Here is an 18,806-nt window from a genome sequence, read left to right on the forward strand (position 1 = left end):
TACATACATACATTCTTTGAAAAATCCAGCAACTGTCAAATATCATCTCGGCATGATGTGATTAAATTAGAACGGGCTAAAAGAACTGTTTGCACGATCAGCTCATTATGCTCATTGGTGCTCATTATGGGCTCCCGCCCCTGGCCCACGCACCTGCCATCTCCACACCTGCTGCCTATCTTCGTAATCCCGAGCCCTACTTAAGATGGCAGCACTGTGCTACTCGTCGCTGGATCGTTGAGCTGTCAGCGGCAGTCCCCCTGCAGTCAGAAAATTAGAATCTGTGAGTTGCTTTCTGTCAGTCTGTTTCTAACTGGAGTTTCTGTGTACAGATCTTTCCCGGACCCGCCTGCGAGCGAGTGTGTGGCGTGTACGACCTTGTGGTGGAGAGAGGAGAGAAATTTGGAAACGTTTGGAGTCTGTTCGATCCCTCACGGACCCTGGAGCCAGAGGTGTGGACTCGAGTCACATGACTTGGACTCCAGTCATTAATTTTATGACTTTAGACTTGACTTGAAAAAATGTTCTAAGACTTGTGACTTGACTTGGACTTTTACACCAATGACTTGGGACTTGAATTGGACTTGAACCGGTTTACTTGAAAAGACTTGATATTTTACCCCAAATATAAAATTTAACATGCATATTATATAGAGATTGAAAATGTGACGTCATTCACGGGTAGAACCGCAAAGGATTCTGGGAACTCGTGGCAAGCGGTACTAGCGCATGCAGGCTTTCAATTAAAATCAGTTATACAGCGATAAAAAGAAACACAAAAATGTCAAGAAGCCGTTGTATTATTAACTGCAATAGCCGGTCGCATGACAGCCACAGGAAGCCGACGGGTAAAGAGATCGGTTGTTATCGGATTACGTCGTTGAAGAGAAATTGTTCGAGCCATGTTTCCGAAGTAACAAAGACGCGACGGATGGCCTGGATTGCAGCCATTCAAAGATCAAATATAACATCCCAGAACCCTCCAGCTCACAGGTTAGTCTGCTCCAAGCATTTACACGAAGGTCAGTGTTTTTTAGTAGTTAATACGTCATTTTTCTTAACATAATTGGTGATATAGGTTACAAGTAAGTCTGGCGCTGAACAGAAATTGTCGCGCTATGCTCCTTTATTTATTGTGCATAAATAGTGAATTGTCCTGACACAATATTGCGTTTCGCTTCTGTTATTATGGTACATTGACAAAAACACATACTTTTATTCACAGGATAAAACAGGTTTTTTGTATCACTAATTGCCCAGTACGATTACAGCATACAGTATTATTGTCACTGCTACATTTCTGTGATGCTACCAGAAATTATTTCCACTACTAATTAATTACCATTGAGCTCAAAGGTCCTATTAATAAACGGTTAAGGAATGTGTATTTATGACGACGATTTGTGAGACTGGTAAACTTATGATACGTACGATGGTCTTTCGTTCTACACGGTGCATTTCAAGGTCCTGCACCCATCCGTCAGTAAACTGTACCTGGGCTTGTTGCAGTGACCGGAAGTTACTAAACTTCATGAGTGTATGCACTCACTCCAAGAAGCGTATGATTATAAATATGCATATAAATATGCTAAGATGAGATAGCTGACTTCATCTAACTAGCAAATGTTGTCCAGGCTACGTTGGTGATGCAGTTTTTTTTTTTTTTTAATGTGTATGATATTTTTGTCATGCGATTTTAAAGCTGGTCCTACAAACGCATCCAAGAATAACATGCAGCTTATCTCAGAACTGTCGGTGAAAATTATTCTTGGAGCTAGGTTTAATTGAGCTGCATTTTATAGAGGTGCAATTTCACAATTTGTGTATATTTTCTAAGTTCACTATTTTGTCATGTGTTGAGAAAAACACAGATTTTAAAATTACATGGTCTAATATTTACATTTAGCATAACTGCAACATTATTTTTTCTTTTTTTTTTTTTTTTTTTTTTTTTTTAAAGACTCGAAAGGACTTGAAATTCAAAGTTTCAGACTTGTGACTTGACTCGGACTTTTACACCAGTGACTTGAGACTCGACTCTGACTTGCCTGACATTACTTGAGACTTGAGGATAAAGACTTGAGACTTGCAAAACAATGACTTGGTCCCACCTCTGCCTGGAGCCCTGGACCTCCCCGCTTCCCCCCTCTTGCACGTGTGCATATTATCACCTGGTGTCTTTTGTAAATAAATTCACTGTCTTCTTTGCAAGGATCCCTGGTCTGCGCGTGAGTCCGTTTACACCCCGTAATCACTGCAGAATTGTGTGTTTTTTTTAACACTTCACTTTGTTGAACTGCATAACAAAATAAAAAGTCAGGAAACATGTGAACACAGCAGGAAGAAGTACAGGGCATCAGTGTTTCACATCTGAATCTGCAGACTGGTCAGACACACCTTGAATCCCTGCTGAGTGAAAGTGGTTCCAGAAAACCGGTGGCTAGAAATACATAAATGTGTGGTTATCTTCATACAGAAACGACAATGCTTGAGAAACATGATGTTTTAGAAAACATGACACCAGAAGAGGTAGGTAGTTTCCTTTTTTACCCATAGTATTGATTGCAATTGCAGCAGTTTACAAAACATAATCCCAAGTCACATGTGGCTTTAAACACAACTTTAAATATAACAGCAGTTCTGAAAACATTTGAGATGCTGTATTAAATGTAAATTTTAAATAAAATGCAACAATTTGAAAATGTTACAAACCCATCTTTTAATCGCAACAGAACATAGAAAATACATCAAATGTTGAAACGTAGAAAATGTACAATTTTTAAGAAGAAAAAAATAGCTAATTTTAAATTCGATAATAGTTGGGACTATGTTTAGTACGACTAGTCTTTGTGGAACGGAGGGTTCAGGGGCAGTACCAGAGGAGGCCATTTCTATTTTGCTATGTTCTTCTATTTATGTGCACACTTGGTAAGCTGGCACTGAGGTGTGGTTGGTGCTGACTTTGATTGGCAGTCACTGTAGCTCTGACAGTTAATAAAACTGAGCGAACTGGGTTTGGTCTAGTATCACCTTTGGACAAGCATAACCAGAGACTTGCGTCCAGTGGTGTGTGTTGGGGAACCCAAAGATCCTCAAGGTGCTTTGTACAACTTATCTCATTCACACCAGCACCTTTTTTCTACACCTAAGTGCTTTCTAACAGTCACACTCCAATAATTGCATCAGAAAGTAGTTTAGGGTTTCTGGCTCAATGATACTTTGCATGTCAACTGAGCAGCCAGGGACTGAACCACCATTAGCAGATGACCTACACTACCTCCTGAGGTGCACTACGCTCGTGTTTTGGTAACAGTCTATAAACGTCTGGGAACTGAGGAGATCTTGCTCTTTTGGGAGAGAAATATTGTTGCCCCATTGTAGCCTGATAGATTATTCTAGCTGCTCAACAGTCCTGGGTCTTTTTTCTCATGTTTTTCATTTCAAGACACACCAAATGTTTTTCAGTTGGTGGCCAGATGCTTCTAGTACAAGGCCATGCTGCTGGAAGAGATGCAGTATGTGGTTTTACTGAAATATGCAAACCCTTCCCTGAAGCCATACTCTGGATGGTACATAAGTTGCTCCCCATACCATCAGAGATGGAGGCTTTAAACTGAGTCCTGATAGAAAGGCAGATGGTCCCTCTCCTGTTTAGTCCAGAGGAGCAAGTGCCCAATTCTGTTTTCCAAAAACAATTTCAAATTTTAGTTTGTCTTATTACAGAAGTGTTTTCCACTTTGTTTAAGTCAATTTTTCTTTGTATAACAGAGTTTTAATCTACAGCCATCAAACTGTCTTCACAGATGATTTCTGGAGGTGCTCCTGAGCCTATGCAGTTCACAATAGAATGATACCTGTTCTTAATTCAGTGTCATCTGAGGGTCTGAAGGTAATCGGCATCCAAAATTGATTTTTATCCTTTTATCTAAATTGTAGAACAATGTTTTTCAGAGGTGTCTTCTAAAAACTTCTGGTTTATGATGACCTTTTTGATGCTATGTTTTCTGAAACTTGTAAAGCCGAAGCTGGGCCCATTTAAACCTCTCCCATTCCATCACTTTTGGCTAGAATATACTAAATAATAGAAACATTACCGGTCTATATTGTTAGATGAATGAGTATCCATCACTGTGCTAATTGAACACACCTTCCTTTCAACAGTGATGATGACTGGCTAAGAATGGACACCACTTCATATGCCTCACAGTGATTAGGTTTACTACCTACTGGTCTGTTGACCTCACTGAAATGGTGAGTTTTAAGGAAAATGTGGGAAAAAAATTAACCAGAGCATATGTTATTAGCTCAGTTACCTTGTTGCTGAAACTTGAGCTTCAATTCAGCTAATGTACTCTTATGAGGCAGTCATGTCTTCTAAATAGTGCTGTCAGCGTTAATCTCGTTATTAACATTTATTAACACTGACAGCACTACTTCTAAACCTTACGTATGGAGGCAGGAGTTTGAACATTTAAAATCATTAGAACTAGCTGTATTTTCAACCACTTTGTATTTTTAACTTCCCACCACAGCCTGTGCACATGAAAAATTCTGGAACTTGCCTGTTTCCATCCAAATATTTTTTACATTTTAATTTTATTTAAAAGAGTGTAAAAAATTGTAAATAAGTCCTGCCAGACTGCGGCTTTCAGACTAAAGAAGTGTTAAAAATAGCAGCAGACCAAATCTTTGCTCTGAACCATGCAGACTAATAATTATTCACATTATTGAAACAAACCCATTGCTACGCATATCCACATATTTCTCTGTCTTTTGAGAATTGATTGTTTTTTTTTATGTGATTGTGTTGATCAATCACCAGCAAGATGCTAACAGCTGAGTTACTGTTGAGTTAGCCATTATATGATCAGCCCAACTTCTAATACTGACTAACAGACCTTTGATCTTTGTCATGTGTTACTAGTACGTTGAATTTTAGTTCAAGTGTCCTAGGTAAGTGAAATATCTCTGCAGTTATGGTTACATTACAAGAAACTTTGGTATACATAGTATTGTTTTCCACGGCATGAATCCTGAGTTTCTTGATTTCTTTTACAGAGAAAACTTTATGATTATGTATTATTTTCCACTAATGTTACTATATTGACATTCATCAGCTTCACTTTGTATTTAATCAATTTCTTTCATATTTTTAGAAGCCATTCTTCACAAAAACATTTGAGCTGTTCCCACATTTGTTTCTAGAACTCTATACAGCATATAATGAAAATGCTGAAACTGACAGCAGCAAAATAGAAGCAGGTATCCATGTTAAAGCAAAAGCACTTATTCGCCTTTAAGATGATGCGCATACTAACAGAGTAACCTCGGAGAACTCTTAATGTGTGTTCCTCAATCTTAGGTCAGAATATCATTTTAGCTGAAATAACTGTCTTACAAATATGATCAGGGTTCATTATTTATCTATCATATATATATGAAAATAACTGAGTCATGATTAACAATGCACCTCATTGTGACTTTCATTTTATGATTGTTAAAAATCAAAACAATAAATATAAATAAACAATCAATACCTCACGGCATAAATACAGACACTATACACTGTATCTTTATCTATACAATTAAAATACAAAATATACGGTTTCTTCATCATACCAGGAATAGCAGTAATTTGTACAAAGACCTTTTCAATAGCAGCTGACAACTGACAAAGCTAAAAGAGACGACAAGAATTAGCATCAGTGGTTTGGAACAGAATTTATATCTTTTGTTTTTTTTAACTGATTGACATCCCATAGTCACATTGGAAACATTTAAGACATGTTTTGCTCATGTCCTTCATTATAATGATTTAGCAGCACAACAGCACTCAGAATTAGTCCCTTGTCTCACTGATGTAGCATTCATACTATCTGTGTATGCTAATGTCCCCACTGGCCTCAGTCTTGACTGACAGTGTTGTTTAGCAGTATACTGACCAGTAGATAAGATTAAAGAAGATGTATGAACCAGGGAAAATCATTCGGGAGTATTTGTCAATGGCATGCGTGTTCTGGATGATGTTGAGGGCACGAAGGCTCTTCTTCTTCTTCGTTGTTGTGGACTCACTACTCACTGACAGGTGTACCACCATATGATCAGGTTTATCAGAAACCTCGTGCATGTCTGCCTGTACTTCCTCAGGTACTATGGGCTCTTCAGTGTAGCCAGCCAAACTATTGGTGTCAGCTTCACTGTAGGTGCCATCCAACATGGTCATGGTTCGTGTTTGGGAAATACCACAGGTACAGGGCAGTGACTGGCAGGGAAGAAATACAACTGAAGTCATTATTGCATGCAACATCACCACATATCAACAGTTCATCTTTGCTCCAGGACAGAGCAGCTGGAACACAGATTTTTTGAAGATCACTGCATGAATGATAGCTGTCTTGTAAATGTGCCAATCTTATTCATTTCAGCTACTGTTATCAGAAAGGATTGTGTTGTTCAAACTTCTGCTTTAAAAGCTCTCAGTACAGCACAGTGCCATTTGTTTAAATTCATCCATCCATCCATCCATCCATCCATCCATCTTCTTCCACTTTATCTGGGGCTGGGTCGCGGGGGCAGCAGCCTAAGCAGATAAGCCCAGACCTCCCTCTCCCCAGCCACCTCCTCTAACTTATCCGGGAGAACACCAAGGCGTTCCCAGGCCAGCCGAGAGATATAATCTCTCCAGCGTGTCCTGGGTCTGCAGGAGGCATCCTTGTCAGATGCCCGAACCACCTCAGCTGGCTCCTTTCGATGTGGAGGAGCAGCAGCTGCTCTACTCTGAGCCCCTCCCGGTTGGCTGAACTTCTCACCCTATCTCTAAGGGAGAGGCCAGCCACCCTTCGGAGGAAACTCATTTCCGCCGCTTGTATCCACGATCTCGTTCTTTCGGTCATTACCCACAGCTCGTGGCCATAGGTGAGGGTACGGACATAGATCGACTGGTAAATTGAGACCTTCGCTTTTACACTCAGCTCTCTCTTCACTATGAAGGACCGGTGCAGCGTCCGCATCACTGCAGCCGCAGCATCAATCCATCTGTCGATCTTCGGCTCCCTTCTCCCATCACTTGCGAACAAGACCCCGAGATACTTGAACTCCTCCACTTGGGGCAGGAATTCATCCCCGACCCGGAGTGGGCACTCCACCCTTTTCCGTCTGAGAACCACGGCGCTGCTTCACACTCGACTGCAAACCGTTCCAGTGCAAGCTGGAGGCCATCACCCAATGAAACCAACAGAACCACATCATCTGCAAAAAGCAGAGATGAGATTCTGAGGCCACCCAAGTGAAAGCCTTCCGCCACTTGGCTACGCCTAGAAATCCTGTCCATAAAAATTATGAACAGAATCGGTGACAAAGGGCAGCCCTGGCGGAACCCATCACCCACCGGGAATGAGTCTGACTTATTGCCGGCAATGCGAACCAAGCTCTTTCAAAGGTTGTATAGGGATCGAATGGCCCGTAGCAATGGGCCAGACACCCCATACTCCCGTAGCATCCCGTAGACACGGTTGAATGCCTTCTTCAAGTCCACAAAACACATGTAGACTGGTTGGGCAAACTCCCATGCGCCCTCAAGTATCCTTGAGAGGATAAAGAGCTCGTCCAGTGTTCTGCAACCAGGGCGAAAACTGCATTGTTCCTTTTGTATCTGAGGTTTGACTAGTGGACGAATTCTCCTTTCCAGCACCCTGGCATAGACTTTCCCAGGGAGGCTGAGGAGTGTGATTCCCCTGTAGTTGGAACACACCCTCCGGTCTCCCTTCTTAAAGATGGGGACCACCACCCCCGTCTGCCAGTCCAGGGGTACTGCCCCTGATCTCCACGCAACATTGTAGAGGCGTGTCAATCAGGACAACCCTACAACGTCCAGAGCCTTCAGGAACTCGGGGTGGACCTTATCCACACCAGGGGCTCTGCCACCAAGGAGTTGTTTAACTGCCTCAGTGACCTCGCCCCCGGAAATTGGCGGGTCATTCCCCTCATCCCCAGACTCTGCTTCCTCCTCGGAAGACATGTCAGAGGGATTAAGGAGGTCCTCGAAGTATTCCTTCCACCGCGCGACAATTTTCTCAGTCGACGTCAGCAGCACTTCGCCAGCACTATACACAGTGCAGGTAGAGCACCGCTTTCCCCTCCTGAGACGCCTGACGGTTTGCCAGAATCTCTTCGAGGCAGTCCCAAAGTCTTTTTCGATGGCCTCTCCGAACTCCTCCCACACCCGAGTTTTTGCTTCAGCCACTGCCCAAGCCGCATTCCACTTGGCCTGTCGGTACCTGTCAGCTGCCTCCGAAGTCACACTGGCTAACCAAGCCTGATAGGACTCCTTCTTCAGCCTGGTGGCTCCCTTCACCTCTGGTGTCCACCATTTGGTTTGGGGGTTACCACCACGACAGGCACAAACCACTTTGCGGCCGCAGCTAAATGCAGCAGCTTCAATGAAGATGCTGAACATGGTCCATTTGGACTCAATGTCCCCAGTCTCCCTCGGAATGCTGTTGCAGCTCTGCCGGTGGTGTGCGTTGAAGATCTCACAGACTGGGGCCTCTGCTACAGTGGGGCAAAAAAGTATTTAGTCAGCCACCGATTGTGCAAGTTCCCCCACCTAAAATGATGACAGAGGTCAGTAATTTGCACCAGAGGTACACTTCAACTGTGAGAGACAGAATGTGAAAAAAAAATCCATGAATTCACATGGTAGGATTTGTAAAGAATTTATTCGTAAATCAGGGTGGAAAATAAGTATTTGGTCAATAACAAAAATACAACTCAATACTTTGTAACATAACCTTTGTTGGCAATAACAGAGGTCAAACGTTTACTATAGGTCTTTACCAGGTTTGCACACACAGTAGCTGGTATTTTGGCCCATTCCTCCATGCAGATCTTCTCGAGAGCAGTGATGTTTTGGGGCTGTCGCCGAGCAACACGGACTTTCAACTCCCGCCACAGATTTTCTATGGGGTTGAGGTCTGGAGACTGGCTAGGCCACTCCAGGACTTTCAAATGCTTCTTACGGAGCCACTCCTTTGTTGCCCGGGCGGTGTGTTTTGGATCATTGTCATGTTGGAAGACCCAGCCTCGTTTCATCTTCAAAGTTCTCACTGATGGAAGGAGGTTTTGGCTCAAAATCTCACGATACATGGCCCCATTCATTCTGTCCTTAACACGGATCAGTCGTCCTGTCCCCTTGGCAGAAAAACAGCCCCATAGCATGATGTTTCCACCTTCACAGTAGGTATGGTGTTCTTGGGATGCAACTCAGTATTCTTCTTCCTCCAAACACGACAAGTTGAGTTTATACCAAAAAGTTCTACTTTGGTTTCATCTGACCACATGACATTCTCCCAATCCTCTGCTGTATCATCCATGTGCTCTCTGGCAAACTTCAGACGGGCCTGGACATGCACTGGCTTCAGCAGCGGAACACGTCTGGCACTGCGGGATTTGATTCCCTGCCGTTGTAGTGTGTTACTGATGGTGACCTTTGTTACTTTGGTCCCAGCTCTCTGCAGGTCATTCACCAGGTCCCCCCGTGTGGTTCTGGGATCTTTGCTCACCGTTCTCATGATCATTTTGACCCCACGGGATGAGATCTTGCGTGGAGCCCCAGATCGAGGGAGATTATCAGTGGTCTTGTATGTCTTCCATTTTCTGATGATTGCTCCCACAGTTGATTTTTTCACACCAAGCTGCTTGCCTATTGTAGATTCACTCTTCCCAGTCTGGTGCAGGTCTACAATACTTTTCCTGGTGTCCTTCGAAAGCTCTTTGGTCTTGGCCATGGCGGAGTTTGGAGTCTGACTGTTTGAGGCTGTGGACAGGTGTCTTTTATACAGATGATGAGTTCAAACAGGTGCCATTCATACAGGTAACGAGTGGGGGACAGAAAAGCTTCTTACAGAAGACGTTACAGGTCTGTGAGAGCCAGAGATTTTCCTTGTTTGAGGTGACCAAATACTTATTTTCCACCCTGATTTACGAATAAATTCTTTACAAATCCTACCATGTGGATTCATGGATTTTTTTTTTTTCACATTCTGTCTCTCACAGTTGAAGTGTACCTCTGGTGCAAATTACTGACCTCTGTCATCATTTTAAGTGGGGGAACTTGCACAATCGGTGGCTGACTAAATAGTTTTTTGCCCCACTGTATTACGCTTCCGGGCACCCAACACGTCCCTATATTATGAGATTGGAAAAATGAGGAAACACGAGAATCGTTCAGAATGAATTTACACATGTATGTTTGTTTTACTTAAATCGCTTTGGAAAGACTATCTAACGTCATTAGGTGCACACTGTAGGTGTTCGCAGCACACCCTCACTACGCGTTTAGGTGCACTGGGTCTGTCCAGCGTCCTCCCCTGCCACCTGATCCAAGTCACCACCAGGTGGTGATCAGTTGACAGCTCAGCCCCTCTCTTTACCTGAGTGTCCAGAACATATGGTCGCAGGTCTGGTGGAAAGATTACAAAATCGATCATCGACCTGCGGCCTACAGCATCCTGGTGCCACGTGCATTTATGGACACTCTTATGTTCGAACAAGGTGTTCAATTCAGTTTTATTAATATAGCGCCAATTCATAACAACAGTTGCCTCAAGGCACTTTGGTCTAATCTTAAAAGTAGAGATGTGTCTGTCTCCTGAGTTAACAGAAGGAGATAGAAAGAAAAATAAAGGAGAAGAGTGATAGAGAGAGAAAAGACACTAAAAATCTGAGTAGGGGAATCACAGCAACAACCAACCAACAAACCAGTAACAGTAAATAATAAATATTGAATGTTACTGAACAGCATACAGGAGCCTGCAGGCTCCAGCAGGCAGACGGCTACGCCAGAGCAGACCAAGCCCCGGGCCCAGAGACCTGAGATCCAAGGGCCCTCCACACCCCGGGAGGTGCCCAACTGAGCCAGGGGGACCAGGCCCCACCAAGCAGCTGCTGGGAGTGAGCCAGTACTCACCCGAGAACCCAGCGCCAGACACAGAGAACCACGAATGCAATGGCAGGGAGTGTGGTGGGGGGAGAGATACTTTGGAAAAAGCTGCAATCACAGCACTGTAGGATGGTGACTCCTCCTCGGCTTAGTGATGCTCGTTCCCTTTCTAACATTAAAGACCTCCCTGACTCTGTTCCAACCAGCGTTTCTCCCTGTCCAAGATGTGTACATCCTCATCACTGGAAGACTGGCCTGTAGGTGTAAATAGACTGCGGAGTCCTGGCCTGACAAGATAGCTCTTCTGTGTTGTGCCATCCACCTAGCCAGGGTTCTTTGGTTTCCCTAAATGTATAATTCAACTGTTAAACATCATTCAGGGATGAGATCTCACAAATTTCACTAACTCTAACAAACTGCTGGCCACAAACACTCACTGTTTCTCTGTTCTTTATTTCTGTCTTTATTTCTTTGGCACTCTTGAGGTGTTGCTTGTAAAACAGAAACCCTGACAGATATTGTAGTAAGTGAAGTGACTCGGGAAGAGAGTCTGGAGGTTTTGCCATTTGATACAGCTGAAGGAGTTGAGGTGTGCCTTGTGAGTAGAATGAATTAACCTCTTTTTAGTTACATTACTTTCTCTTTTGATTTATCAGTGCAGTGAAACAAACCTGAGACCGCACTCTCTCTCTCATTTTGCGCTCTCGACGGTCCTGGACAGTGGACAGGTAGTTGACAGCAGCGTATTCCAACACAGACAAGAAGACAAAGACAAAGCTGACCCAGAGATAAATGTCCACAGCTTTGATGTAGGAGACCCTGGGCATGGAGGCATTCACTCCAGTAATGATGGTGGACATGGTCAACACTGTGGTGATGCCTGGACACAGGATACAAAGTTTTACTAAAGTAAACATGTTTGAATCTTAGCATGCATCTTTTTCATATTACATTGTAGACACTACAGCATAATTCTTTTTTATCTTCAGTCAGGGAGCTAATCTTATGTATAGCTAAAAGTGCAGGCGTAAAAGCATTACCCTGATTCAATACCATTGCCACGCAATGCATGTGACATGACAAGGCTGGATATTTGATTATATGCTGAAGATAATAAAATCATCATTTTAAATTAAATATAACTAGAAAATAATAAAAATACATCAGTGCGTTGTGGCCTTGTATAGTGTATTACCTACAATGATAGTAGGTGTTTTAACATCATCGTAAATTTACAAGTGTGAGTTTTAGAAATTTGTTGGATCTCTCACAACCACTTGTAATTGCAAAACTATTAACAACTGAATTCTGTCATGATCCTGGGTCTTTTGACCCAGCGTTTTAAGTTTGAGTTTATTTTGTTCATTAGGTTATCTAAGTTCATTTGGTTATTAGACTCCTTGTGTTTTCTTCCCCTGTATTTAAGTTTCCCCTCAACCTTCGTGTTTCATGCTGCGTGTCTTATGTTATCAAGTTTGTATTATCATGTCTGTCTCATGTTTCCTGTTTTATTTTGAAGGAGTCGTGTGTTCTTTGTACATTGTATTTAGTTTCACTTCCCTTGTCCTGTCATTAGGCTCATGTCAGTCAGCTGTTCCTCCATGTGTTCCCACTTCCCCTAATCACCTGCTGTGTATTTAAGTCCTCTATTTTCAGTGTGTGATTGTCAGGTCGTCTGTTGTTCATGCCATGCTTCCAAGTTTCTTGTCTAGGTTTTTCTTATTGTTTGTTTAGATTCCCCAGTTTAGGTTTGTGTTAATTTTGCTTCAGTTTGCCTTGCCCTTTGTTTGTACCTTTTCTACCAGCCATATTAAACGGCTCGCCTTTTGTTAACATTTCAAGTTCTGTTCCCTGTTCCTTGGAGTCTGCGTTTTGGGTCCTTTTCTCAATTCATACAGTCTGCTCTCGCCAGACTGTGACAGAACGACCTGACCAGAATGGACCCAGCAGACATCTTTGAGGATTTTTGGGAGTTCAGCACTCGTGTGACCATTCTCCATGGACAGTGGAAAATCTATTCTGCGTGCAGACAGGAGAGTGAGAAGGAGTCAGTTAGAGTTCAGCTGCACCGGATTCTGTCTGCATACCCGGCTTACATGGAGGGATTGTCGGAGGATTTGCACGGCTTCATCCGCACCGTGTTGCCAAAGCAGCCCCCCAGCATGCAGACTGAATTACTCCAGCCCCTCTGTGACGCAGCCCTCCCTATGCCAGCTATAGGAGCTAAAGTTGGCGTGTTGAGTCTCCCGCCTGTCTCCATGTCCATGTCGCCACTGCAGCAGACAAGTGCTGCGTTTTCCTCACCTCAACCGGTGGCTGCTTCCAGCGCTACATTCATCTCAGCCGTAGCGGCGCCGGCCTCCACGACCACGGCTTCCAGGAGGAGGCGGCGTCCAGGTCGTCACCACGGCTCACAGCAACATGAGGTGGGTGATTGTATTCTGAATCCACGCGTTTTTTCTAAGGACAATATTGGAACAAACACTGCCTTAAAGGTTCATGGGCATGTTTATGAAATGACTAAGACTGAAAAATCACCAGCCAAGTCTTCCACGGAATATCTTATCCCTCTGCACAATTACCTAGCATCCCAGTGTATTGATCATGCTATGAACTTTGCTTCCAAGAAGCCAAATTATAAGACTGTTTGCACTGGAAGTGCTAGCCATGAGGTTCAGCTAAGCTACTGTGGGACCGAGATCCAGGCCAGGTTGGGGCCAGGGGCTGAGTTGGAGTTTGTGCAGCCTTTTCCTGTGTCTGCTGGGGGGCCCGAGGAGCCCGTCCAGCCACCACCTGCGGCTGCCTCGCTGTCGCCTGGTCCAGCTTCTGCTTCAGCTTCTGCTTTGCCCGTCCAGCCTCATGCCACGTCAGCTGGAGGGCCCGAGGAGCCCGTCCAGTCTCATGCCACGTCAGCTGGGGGTTCAGGAGAACCGCACCAGCCTCATGCCACGTCAGCTGGAGGGCCCGAGGAGCCCGTCCAGCCTCATGCCACGTCAGCTGGGGGTTCAGGAGAACTGCACCAGCTTCACGCCACGTCAGCTGGAGGGTCCGAGGAGCCCGTTCAGCTTCCTGTCTCCGTTGGAGGGTCCGAGGGGCCCGTTCAGTCACCAGCTGCTCCACCAGCAGCCTCATCCACGTTTGCAGCTGATGTGTCTTCATCCACACTAGCTGCGGCCTCCGTGTCTCCGTCCACGTCGTCGCCTGGTCCAGCTTCGTCAGAGTCTTCAGCCTCGTCTGGTCCAGCTTCGTCAGAGTCTTCAGCCTCGTCTGGTCCAGCTTCGTCAGAGTCTTCAGCCTCGTCGGGTCCGGCCTCAGTCTTCAGCCTTGCCTGGTCCAGCCTCTGCCTCTGCTACGCCTGATCCTGCCTCTGCTGCGTCTGGCCCTGCCTCGCCTCAGCCAGAGGTCTCCGCACCTGCTGGCCCTGCCTCGCCTGGTCCTGTTGTGCCAGCTGGAGGTTCAGCCAAGCGCGCCCAGCATCCTTCCACGCCATCGCCTGCAGCGCCGCCACCTGCGGCTTCCACGCCGTCGCCTTCAGCGCCATTATCTGTGCCTGCCACGCCTCAGCCTTGTCTCCTTCCACCTGCCAAGCCACGTCCAGGTCCAGCACGGCTGTTTCCGGAGCCTGTCAGGACAGCCTGTCGACGGAAACCAACCAAACCATCCAAGGATTATCGTCCACGCCGTCGACCACCCGCCAAGCCGCCCGACAGGTCTCGTCCACGTCACCGCCGGCCACGAGCCAAGCCACCCGACAGGTCTCGTCCATGTTACCGCCGGCCACAAGCCAAGCCACCCGAGTGTGGCCAGCCATGCTTGCTTCGCTACTGCCACCTTCCACATGGCCGGCCCCCTGAACCCTTGAACTATGGACTACTGTGCCATCGGCCTCCAGGTCGGCCACCTGAACTACTGTGCCATGAACTCCTTTTCTGCCGAGATCATGGTCGCCCTCCTGAAACAGGGTCTCGGACTCTTAAGCCCTTGTGTTTGGACTGAGTGCTTCGGTTTCTTTGTTTTGTTTCTGGCCCTCCATCCTGGACCCCCACCGCCCGCCCTGGGTGGGTTGTGTTGATTTTGTTTCATGTTTGTTTTCTTGCTGCTTCTTTTCTTTGTTCATGGTTTTGGGCGTCTGGAATCCGCCCTTGAAGGGGGGGCTCTGTCATGATCCTGGGTCTTTTGACCCAGCGTTTTAAGTTTGAGTTTATTTTGTTCATTAGGTTATCTAAGTTCATTTGGTTATTAGACTCCTTGTGTTTTCTTCCCCTGTATTTAAGTTTCCCCTCAACCTTCGTGTTTCATGCTGCGTGTCTTATGTTATCAAGTTTGTATTATCATGTCTGTCTCATGTTTCCTGTTTTATTTTGAAGGAGTCGTGTGTTCTTTGTTCATTGTATTTAGTTTCACTTCCCTTGTCCTGTCATTAGGCTCATGTCAGTCAGCTGTTCCTCCATGTGTTCCCACTTCCCCTAATCACCTGCTGTGTATTTAAGTCCTCTATTTTCAGTGTGTGATTGTCAGGTCGTCTGTTGTTCATGCCATGCTTCCAAGTTTCTTGTCTAGGTTTTTCTTATTGTTTGTTTAGATTCCCCAGTTTAGGTTTGTGTTAATTTTGCTTCAGTTTGCCTTGCCCTTTGTTTGTACCTTTTCTACCAGCCATATTAAACGGCTCGCCTTTTGTTAACATTTCAAGTTCTGTTCCCTGTTCCTTGGAGTCTGCGTTTTGGGTCCTTTTCTCAATTCATACAGTCTGCTCTCGCCAGACTGTGACAGAATTCAATTTAATTAAATTTATATAGTGCCAAATCACAATAACACTTCCCTCAAAACACTTTATATTGTAAGGTAAAGACCCTATAATAATAAAAAGAAAACAGAGAATCCCCAACAATTATGACCCCATAAATCAGAGACAAAGTCTGAGAATTCAGACAGAACCTCAGCCTAGGTGGATGATGGGTAACAACAAATAAGACTGGTTGTTTGATTTTTCCAGCTGGGGTGGACAAGGCTAAGTGTCAGGCTTTTGAATGAATTAAAATTCTGTCTAGGTCTTTGGTTGATTAATCAACTGGTGTGGAATAATGTGCAAACACACATTATTACTCAAGGATGTCAAGGACTAACTAAACATCTGAAGCAGTGAGCAAGACAGTGCAGGAGAGACGAGTGAAGTGGCCATGCTGCTAGTCACAGTAGTTTCTCCTACATGCTTGGAATGTGAGGAATTGAGTTCGGCAACCTCAGATCCAACACAGTGCTCGCCTCATTTCACTTCAGTGATAGGCTTGCAATTGTTTCATGTTTTCCTGGTTTTAAAAAGACCAAAACTAGTAGTGTGTTAGTTCATCTCTCAAAAGGACCATCTGTGGCTTAAAGACCTTATCATGTTCATTCCGACTGATGGTATCAATCTTTAACAGCTCCATATTTATAGAATTGAAAAATGCTTCTTAAAACAGCTTGACCATGCACAGTTCTTGCTGGGTCGTGTCTGGATTTTTTCCATCTTGTTTTTCATTTGAAGTTATAATATCAGTACATTTGGTTCTGTTGGCCACAGAACCAAATGAAATGGTGCATACAGCAGTCGCTGACATTGTTTGTGTGGCATGGGGACATTTCTTAAAGATTAACAAGTAGCAAGAGGACATGACTGGGAATTTGGAAATTCTTTTTATAAATTAAGAGAATATTAGAAGATGAAGACGTCAATTATAGATAACTGATAAATGTACAGCCTATTCAAAATGAGTATATATTTTGTCTTTTTAAGTCCTTTGTTAAACAGGTCTTTAAATATTAATTTAAGTGAAACATTATTAACATTTAATTTATTATAAGGGAATCAAATCCATAATAGGCTTAGTTTAAATGTCATGTAAAGTTAATAAAAAGGTTATTCTCTAGTCCATTTTATTAAAAATCATTTTGTTTGAGAAGCTCATTAATGTAGGGAGTCCAGTAGAATGACTCCATTAATGAAGTGAGGAGGTGGGGAGCATGTACACTAGAAAATTGGGTGGCTGCAGAATTTTGGCTAGAACCATATAATTTTAGACACTGGTACATTTTTGCACTTTTCCAGCTGTGTACCAAAACCTATTCAGTTTACAGTTATGGGATGAAAAATTGGTTACATTTAGCTTTTAACTGAGAGGTGAGACGCCCCCCCCCCCCCCAATTCTGGAGGCTTAAATGTTATCAAACAACTGACTGAGAAAGTCTTTAAGCAGGTAAAAGGTCTGGAATTGTTCAAAAGTTGTGTTAGCATTCCAAAGGTGTTTATTTGAACACACAGCATGTATTCAAAGCAGCCAATGCAGGTTAAACTGGTCATTGTTGGCAATATTAGCTGAAGAGCTAAAATAAAATTCTGTAGGTAAATCCATTGAATGACAGTAAGTGCGGGTTAAAACGTCTTGATGCATGCTCAATCATCCAGGTAAGTAAATCTCCAAAAGTTGATTCTGCTCATCTGGACGTAGCGTTTTCAGCGGGAGGAACGTTTCCCCAATTAGATTTGGGGAAACCTGCAGTCAGCTGAGACTGAAGAAGTCACCTGGATGATGACGAAACGTTTCTCCCACTGAAAACGCTACGTCCAGATGAACAGAATCAACTTTTGGAGACAGTAAGTGAGCTGTTTTTCAATTTAATAGGAGGTAGAGAACCAACCTTTCTGCTTTATGTGTTACTTTTTTTTTTTTTAACATACTTGTCAGGTACTCTTAAAAGAATTCTCAAAGGAAAAGACACCAGAATTAGCTACCTGTTAATTTCATCTGCATAGACTGCCCAAGGACTGCCTGAGCAACTTTCAAATTTAAATTGCTGCTGTAAATTATTAAATGCACAAAGCAGAAAGAAGAAAAAAACAGACCTTCAAACAGTCACGTAAAAACATCTCCACCAACTGAATTTAATAAGAGCGATAAGCTGAGCCATAAGAGAAGTAAGGGGGAAAGCAGATGCCTGCGTGACAAGTACAGCAACAGCCCCAATACAGAAAATAATTCAAAAGAAAAGTAAGCGTGGTATAGCGTGGGAGGCTTGTGTGATGACACATGTATGTGTGTATTCCCAGTTGGTGGAGCTATGTCACAACGAGCTTTCATCATTCCACAGAGACAGATTTTCCTCAGGCATGCAGAGCCTCTTCAAAGAACATTTGATATGAGTTTCTTTTCTTTTTTCTCTCTTTTTCTTTTTACCCAAGGAGACTCTGGCTGGCACAGCCCGGCGGTCAATCCAGAATGACACCCATGAAAGCATCACCATGAGTGTGGCGGGAAAGTACGTCTGCAGCAGGAAGAAGAAGATGTGCCGTCTCAATGTGAAGTTGATGTAGAGACGATTGTACCAGCCTGAAAACACAACAAGAGACCTTCTCAGAGTGGTAAAACAGTCAGAGCTTTCCTTACCTGAAATGTCAAGATTTTGCATGAGGTGTCAAATGTGTAGGTGTAAGATGTAAGAAGTGAAGAATTCTGCTTCTTATTTCCTCTAAAGTACTGCAACAAAATGTATGACTTTTGCCCTCTAACTTAATAACATAAAAACTGCCTGGTGACAGATAGAAACAAAAAGCAGCCTAACCAAATATTTTTCTTCTTCGAGAAAACAGCTGGAAGATCCACAGGGCCTTCCTCGATTATAAACCACTGGTTATCCGCAAGAAACATCTGATAAAACCCACGCACTGGCTTAAAAACTCATGAAATGAAATCAGTGCTTAACTAAGTGCTTAACCAGTGTAAAGACTTTCAGACAGATGTAATATGTAATGTTTGAATGCTCGTTATTTGTGCAGCAAAATTTAGAATGTTCAGCAGCAAAAGACATTTATAAAGATGAGTCTCCTGGGTTT

At 43.8% G+C, this 18,806-nt stretch overlaps 2 protein-coding genes across 2 annotated transcripts in view; one reads left to right on the forward strand and one right to left on the reverse strand.

Annotated features, from left to right (window-relative positions):
* Positions 1–2,533: 2,533 nt before the first annotated feature.
* Positions 2,534–18,806, reverse strand: part of gabrr2a (gamma-aminobutyric acid type A receptor subunit rho2a) — an 82,261-nt gene continuing 65,988 nt past the window's right edge. The window contains exons 7-9 of the mRNA XM_086273709.1: positions 18,151–18,303; positions 11,611–11,819; positions 2,534–6,262 (exon numbers count right to left, since the gene is read on the reverse strand). Of these exons, the coding sequence (XP_086129835.1) occupies positions 5,927–6,262; positions 11,611–11,819; positions 18,151–18,303 (698 nt within the window). The 3' untranslated portion in view covers positions 2,534–5,926. The remainder of the gene's footprint in view (positions 6,263–11,610; positions 11,820–18,150; positions 18,304–18,806) is intronic.
* LOC147306271 (uncharacterized) lies at positions 12,877–14,935 on the forward strand. Its single transcript, XM_086274872.1, has 2 exons — positions 12,877–13,365; positions 14,216–14,935. Exons 1-2 carry the CDS (start codon positions 12,877–12,879, stop codon positions 14,933–14,935), a joined length of 1,209 nt encoding a protein of 402 aa, XP_086130998.1.

This window comes from Aulonocara sp. 'chitande type north' Nkhata Bay, linkage group LG19, assembly GCF_057382095.1.
Source record: "Aulonocara sp. 'chitande type north' Nkhata Bay isolate Kocher_YH1m ecotype deep benthic linkage group LG19, A_spYH_male_GT1.1, whole genome shotgun sequence".
Lineage (NCBI taxonomy): Eukaryota > Metazoa > Chordata > Actinopteri > Cichliformes > Cichlidae > Aulonocara > Aulonocara sp. 'chitande type north' Nkhata Bay.

Bases quoted from the DNA above. Each gene is read 5' to 3' on its own strand.
- LOC147306271 (XM_086274872.1), top strand. From the start codon at position 12,877: ATGGACCCAGCAGACATCTTTGAGGATTTTTGGGAGTTCAGCACTCGT. The intron at 13,366-14,215 runs GTGGGTGATTGT...CGTCTGGTCCAG, and splicing joins ACGGCTCACAGCAACATGAG to CTTCGTCAGAGTCTTCAGCC.